This window comes from Macrobrachium nipponense, chromosome 11 (assembly GCF_015104395.2).
Source record: "Macrobrachium nipponense isolate FS-2020 chromosome 11, ASM1510439v2, whole genome shotgun sequence".
In the NCBI taxonomy this organism is placed as follows: domain Eukaryota; kingdom Metazoa; phylum Arthropoda; class Malacostraca; order Decapoda; family Palaemonidae; genus Macrobrachium; species Macrobrachium nipponense.
Genome location: NC_061087.1, coordinates 84,782,817 through 84,789,904, shown reverse-complemented (window position 1 = coordinate 84,789,904; position 7,088 = coordinate 84,782,817). Strand labels below are relative to the sequence as shown.

Sequence of the window (7,088 nt, the reverse complement as noted above, 5' to 3'; positions counted from 1 at the left end):
TTTGCATTTCTCTCTCTCTCTCTCTCTCACTTTCTCTCTCTCTCTCTCTCTCTCTCTCTCTGGAAGGATATGCTGCTTAGAACGAATTCCCTAGCATTTGTTTTTTTCGATGTCCTTCCGAAGAGCTTATAGATGTTGAGAGTATACATGTGATCAAGTCGCTTATTCTGTGAAATTAAGCTCAACTCTTTTTATTTATTAATATACTTTCGTTTTTCCTTGGTTATGTGGACGTATGTGCGTTTGCATACATGCATGTTTTTTTGTTTGTATTTGTGCTCATGCTTTTAATTATGTCAACATTGCAACTCGTTGTGACGTTATTGCGAATTTTATTCGTATCGTCTGTGTACTTTGACCTTGAAAAATTGGGCAGTAATTTTTGTGCGCATATCTGTCATCTGTTGTCGTTGCGTTATTATATAAATGCAGTTGCCACAAAGTGAATTTCTAGGATCTCGAAGGAGGAAAAAAATGCTAGAATCACGATATATATATATATATATATATATATATATATATATATATATATATTTAGATAATTTTCACGGCATAACGACTTAGATCGTGGGTATACGTGACATTTTATTTATGCTTATGTTTTATTTTCCTGATGTCTTTTATTCATATTTTTTTATTTTAGAATTTTTTTATTTAAAATCTTATGGTTCTTAGAACCTGGATAATTTTCGTGTAAATATGAATTACACGTATGTTAGTAGATAAAAACCCAACTTTTTATGCCTTGATATGGTGGCATTGATATATGTTAGAACCTAACATATATCAAATCACTATCTGGCATCTTCGGTTCAGTTTTGCAGTATTGCTGACCTAAAGTGAGAAAGAGATAATGAAATATAAATTCTAATTATTTAAATGATCAGATATCATGGAAGTAGAGATAAAACACCTCTTAAAGTGTACTGCCGAAACGTTTTAGAAGTGAGCTATATTTGCTAATTGGTGATTGGGATATTTTTCTGATAAATTCTTAACGGTTTTGAACAGGGAGGATATGTGTGCGTGCAAGCGCGCGATTCGAGTACCTGCTTTTTATTCTTTAAAAGTTTCATTCGTGTATTTGTAGACAGAGCATTTATGAAAATATTCGACATGTACTTTACTATTTACGTATTATTGATATGAATACCAAGGCCAGTTTAATGTACAACATACCAAAATTTTTATCATACATTTATTGCACCATATGTTTCATGGTTGTTATGAGCTACCATCACAAAGCAAAGCGGTTTCCTATGTAACTGCAATTGCGACTCGTATTGGTAGCCACAAGGTTCTCCAGCTTTGGTTAACCTTCCACAAGGTTCTTTTAGATTTAACGTAGCGTATCTGATCGAGTAGCTTGGGAGCTCTGAATGACTTTTGGTAATTTACGAAGTTTGTTAGGTTTCGGTAGCAGATTACTTGGCAGGTTGAATTCCCTGTCTGGCGTACCACTTATTTTGTGAATAGGTATATTGTTCTGTGGAAGCACTTTTTTGCAAGTTAATGGACTTATAGGCTTTCTCATGTGTATATGTGAGCATTTCGTATAGTAACAATAATAATAATAATAATAATAATTTGGTATTGTCATAGTTTTGTCAGCAGAACATTTTTGTAAGATTAAAGAGTTAAACTAAGTGCTTAATTTCGTATCCAAGAAATACTCCAATAATAAGTTGATTTCCATGTTGAAATGATACAGATGTCTGTATGTTTTGTTTGTTTAATATATATATATAATAATATATATATCTATATATAATTAATATATATATATCCTATACACACATACATATGATAATTGTAATAGCCACATTGCCTTCTTCTCAAATTCTTTGCTCTGTTTTCGATACGCTTGTCACTACAAAGCCTTGAGATCCAACTTTCAAAGAAATATGAAGAAATCATGATGTCCGGTAGCGGGAAACGAAAACCCGCGATACCATTAACTCACGACCAAGGAGGAGGATCCGCCTTGCCGACCTGCTCTATTTTGGATACGCTTGTAGTGACAAGCGTATCCAAAATAGAGCAAAGAATTTGAGAAGTTAAGAGGCCATTGTGGCTATTACACTTGATGTGGTAAAAATGACCAGTAGATTCTATATATATATATATATATATATATATATATATATATATATATATGTGTGTGTGTGTGTGTGTGTGTGTGTGTGTGTGTGTGTGTGTGTGTGTGTGTGTATGTATTTGTATAAATGTTATGTCTGTAGTATCTCTACGTATATATCTGTTAACATGATCAGCTCAAATTGGAAAAAATTAAAAAAGCAAAATCAACAGGAGTGATGTCTAAATGGTGTCTCTTTTATTCAGATTTTTGTGCAAACTTTTTATCATAATTATTTAATACTTTGATAGTTAAGGTGTATTGTTATTTCTCCCGTACACGGCTATGGTTGGGAGCTAAAGGTATTGTAGAGCATAATTTCTTCCAGATAAGAGGAAAGTCTTTGAAAACATGCGATAGTATCGGTTTCAATGAGGTTTTCAATATTTTATTCGTGTTAAGCACAAGACCAAATGATAACCATGATTATTATCTCATTTTGTGTGCCTGTGAGAAAATTCAGATTTTGATAATGGGAGTCATTATAAGACAATGATTGCTGCTTAGGGTGTCGGAGACCATATCGCAGTAATGGAAATGCTTAGTTATGTACCAAGTATCAATTCCCAAATGAAAACAGTGGAATTTAAAAAAAAGATTCTAACGGCTTACTTGCTTATTACAGGAACAGAAATTAAAGCATGGTATATAACATTTTCTGACTTTATTGATCTTTAACAAAGAAAAAAAAAAGGAACAAACAATGAAATTTCGGTCTCTACTTCAGTAGATGTAGAGGCAAGCCATCCAACTGAATTGTGTGTGAGAACCGGCTTTCTTTCAAATTCTGATCATTTTCCATGGAGACCTCTAGCGTCCATAACCTGAAATGCATAGAAGAGGGTCTCTGTAGAGTGGCGTCGATATTGTTAATTTTAGTAGTTAAATAGGAAAATGGTTTTTACCTGGTTTTCAGAAATAGTGTAAAATATATATTTTTTTAAATTATAAAACAGAGGATTTAGTATTTAACTGCTACTTCATATCATATCGTTATGGGAAACTTGAATGCTTACCTCCGCCTCCTCCAAAACCACCACCACCTCCTATTCCACCACCGTGTCTGCCACCGCCTCCATAACCTCCTCCACCTCCTAATCCACCTCCACCAAGTCCACCGCCTCCTCCTCCTCCTCCGAATCCTCCCCCACCACCTCTGTGTCCACCTCCACCTCCAAATCCACCTCCTCCTCCAAAGCCTCCGCCGCGTGATGGAGCGGCAGCAACGAGGGCTATCACTCCGAGGAGCACAACCACCTGGTGGAGACATTGAAAAATGAGAATAATTATTTCTTTAATGAATATGTCAATTTACATCAGGTGATTGCCAATGTCTGTCCCACGTTTTACTTTGACTCTACCCAGAAAAAAGAAAAATGGATGATTTTTATTCTGATATCTTGCCAAGAAATAGTTTTGCTCTTATACTCACGACCTTGAGTTTCATCTTGACAGATGGAAGGAGGTCTTCACCAGGGAGAAGCTGCTGAAGAATGAGGTGCCGAAGGGAGAGGTTTTGTCCCTTTTATACCAAAATGAGGTTCCCTCCTTCCCACCGTCAATCAGGATTCCCTCTCCCTACTTTTTTTATTATCCTGTTTGTTTGATATCCTACCTTTCCCCTTCCCCGACTTCTTCCAGCTCCCATCTCCCTCGGAGTGCCCCCGAAACTCCCCTCTTGTTCCCGCCTCTTCCCAGCAGGCGACCGTTATTCTCTGTTTGAATTTGAGTGCTTACAAGTTGAGACTTATTTTAAGCGACGGGTTTTTTTTTTTTTTTTTTGCTGGTTTTCCAGCATTGTCATTAATCAAAGAAACTCGGGCATATTTATAAAAACTGCGATGACGTGTGTTACTTTGCAATAGTGACTTGCTTCGTGTGTGTGTGTGTGTGTTTGTGTGTGCGTGCTTGTGTGTGGTTGCGCACATGCCTCTTCTTGAGATACACATCTTAGGCTTGGTATATTTCGTTGATCTACTGTGTCGCTGTATCTCAAATGGTGGACTTCATTGTTTACATGCGGACAAGAACAAATGGAATATGAGTCAGTTGAAAGCGCATTTTCCATATAATCGCACGGGGATGTACTTGTCAGAAAACGAAAATACACGGAAACTCACAAAAAAATGAGCTTATATCCTGCCATAAATGTTTGTATAACAAATACAAGGGCATCTTAATTAACCGTTTCACTGCTCTCAATGGAAAGATTTGGATCTCTCTCTCTCTCTCTCCCTCTCATACACACACACACACACACGCATACGTATATAGGTACATACATACATCCACACATACATACATACATACATACATACATACATTCATACATACAGGGTTCCTGTTTTTCTGGCAGCACACACACACACACACATATATATATATATATATATATATATATATGTGTGTGTGTGTGTGTGTGTGTGTGTGTGTGTGTATGTGTATGTGTATGTATAAATCTGTGATGCTTAATTAATTAGTTTATTTAGAAAGTTAAACGTTCTTAGAAATTGGAATTTACTAACTTTGTAGAGATATTAGGTGTTGTAGATTTTTTTCCTTTTACAAATTATTAATTTTGGCAACCACTGTAATAGATTTCGGGATGGAGATCAGCATTGTTGTTGTAATTACTTGTCATTTGAAACTCTCAAACCCAAACGGAGTTGTAAAAACGCGGAATTATTAGAAATATGTTTGACTAGATATTAGTGAAGTCATGAAAATATTGCAGTTCGGAGTTAGAAAAAAATAAATTTAATGCCATTTGGACTCAACTGCAAACACGAGCATTGCTACAAGTTTTCGACAAACTTTGCTTTAACATTAATACCTTCTTCTCTAAGTAAGACTTTTTTTAAAAATTTTACTTACACTTTAATATTTTAATCTATCATAGCCTCTTCACTGAGAGTCCAAGGTGCCGCATCCTTGTGAAATTTGTGAAAAATTGCAAAATATCTGCGTTTACTCGGTAACTTATTTCCTTCCACAGTTGAGAATTTCCCTAGAGCGGTTGGCTTCGTTTTTCTTTTATTTCCATATAATTCCAGCCCTTGGAAGTTTGATCTTGTAGATAGTAACCATTTAAGGTATTTTATGGGAATAATAATAATCAATAATAATAATAAACTGGAAACATAGTGTTTGAACCACCGAAGATTTTATTTAACCTTAGCAACAAATAATCTGCAGTGAGGCGTTTTGTACAAAAAGTCAGTCATCTTGAGAAGGTCATCTAATGGGTATATCTGCAAAGTCTGATAAAATCGTGTTCACCTGTTCTAGAAACGTCCTGTAAACACACACACATACACACACACACACTCACATGCATTTAAGCATTTAACAACATAACATCCTATCAATTTCTTAGTCATGATTATTTGGTGACATGGACTTCTTATGCTACTTGGGTTTGGCGTTCAGACATCTTTATTGCAAATCAGAATTGCATAAATGTATTTGTAAATATGGAGTGGATCATCAGAGTTATCAATTCCTTGAGAATTATATAGTATGTATGTATATATATATTATATATATATATATTATATATATATATATATATATATATATGTATGTATCTATGTATGTATGTATATGAGAGAGAGGCGACGTATAGGGGAGGTTAAAAAAAAAAAACTAACGTTGTCATTATAGAGTAGTAAAGTCTACCTGGCTTTTTTTGGGGGTGGTCATTCATGTTTTGTTTTAGGATTAGAGTGTTGTGTTAATTATATCCTTTAATTCAAAGCTCTTCTGGTATTGTCAACGACCTTTGGGAGACGCCCATGCTGTTGCAAGGCCAGATAAGCTATCGTCTACGATAAGGGATAAGAGATTTCTGAGATCAGTAAATTATGTACATTATCTCGTTACCTGTACCATGTTGGGAAGGATGAGAATACTGGTAATTAAGACTGTTTCAAGACTATGACCATTTCTTAGAATGTCATTGAGTATGATGTCAGTAATGGAAATACTTATGAAGCTGCAATAAAGAAAAACTCATACCGTTGTGGGTGATGATTAAGCATATTATAGGAACACATGTGAAATCCGTATGTATCGTTTTCTGTCTTTATTTACCTATAACAAAAAACACAAAAAGAGAAACAAAGATTTTCCCTGGAGAATTCTAGCGCCCAAATCCTGGAATACAGAGAATCACAGTGTTTAAAAGAAATTTTTGATTTGTTGTTATTATTATTATTTTAAAGATATGTTTTTTTAATTATTACAGAGGTAATTATTTTGCATTATTATGCCTTTAAAAATACTGGGAAATTACAGAGCTAATTATTTCTTAGTACTATGACTAAAAAATGCTGCGGAAGACTACATTTTTCCTCATAGATTTAGAAGTTTAGTTTTTCTGGTAATTCATCTTTGTAGGTGCTTTTTTTATGTACATACATTTCGCTTCATATTTACCAGCAACTCGTAGCTTACCTCCACCTCCTCCGAAACCACCACCCTCCTCCAAATCTCCACCGTGGCTGGCCACCTCCTCCAAAACCTCCTCCACCTCCGAATCCACCTCCACCGAGTCCACCACCCACCTCCTCCTCCCGAATCCTCCTCCACCACCTCTGTGTCCACCTCCACCTCCAAATCCACCTCCTCCTCCAAAGCCTCCACCCCTCGTCTTGGAGCAGCAGCGACGAGGGCTATCACCCCGAGGAGCACAACCACCTGGTTGGGGTGAGAAGAGTATCTTGGATTTTTTTGAAGAATAAGAGGCAGAAATCTTGAAAATGTGAGGAATTGATCTCATAAAATAAGTTGTTCATTGGTGTTTATTGCTTCCTTTTAGAAATAATGACTTCATGAAAAGGATATATCCGCAGACTTCCAATTTAGTTTAGTTCGACATTAGAGCCGTATTGTCTCGATAAGTAATAAGTCTTTTCATGTGGTTTCTCGTCTCTTGACGAAAGATACATTA

At 35.7% G+C, this 7,088-nt stretch overlaps 2 protein-coding genes across 4 annotated transcripts in view; one reads left to right on the top strand and one right to left on the bottom strand.

Annotated features, from left to right (window-relative positions):
• LOC135206747 (A disintegrin and metalloproteinase with thrombospondin motifs adt-2-like) overlaps positions 1-7,088 on the top strand; it is a 315,467-nt gene that overhangs the window by 162,207 nt on the left and 146,172 nt on the right. The window lies entirely within an intron of this gene.
• Positions 2,787-3,683, bottom strand: LOC135208422 (uncharacterized). 2 transcript variants are annotated; one of them, XM_064240618.1, is made up of 3 exons: positions 3,570-3,683; positions 3,154-3,394; positions 2,787-2,961 (listed from the first exon to the last, which is right to left on the bottom strand). In XM_064240618.1, exons 1-3 carry the CDS (start codon positions 3,582-3,584, stop codon positions 2,948-2,950), a joined length of 270 nt encoding a protein of 89 aa, XP_064096688.1. In that variant the 5' UTR covers positions 3,585-3,683; the 3' UTR covers positions 2,787-2,947. The 2 variants fall into 2 exon arrangements, with proteins under 2 accessions (XP_064096688.1, XP_064096772.1); XM_064240702.1 differs by having other exon boundaries at positions 3,573-3,635.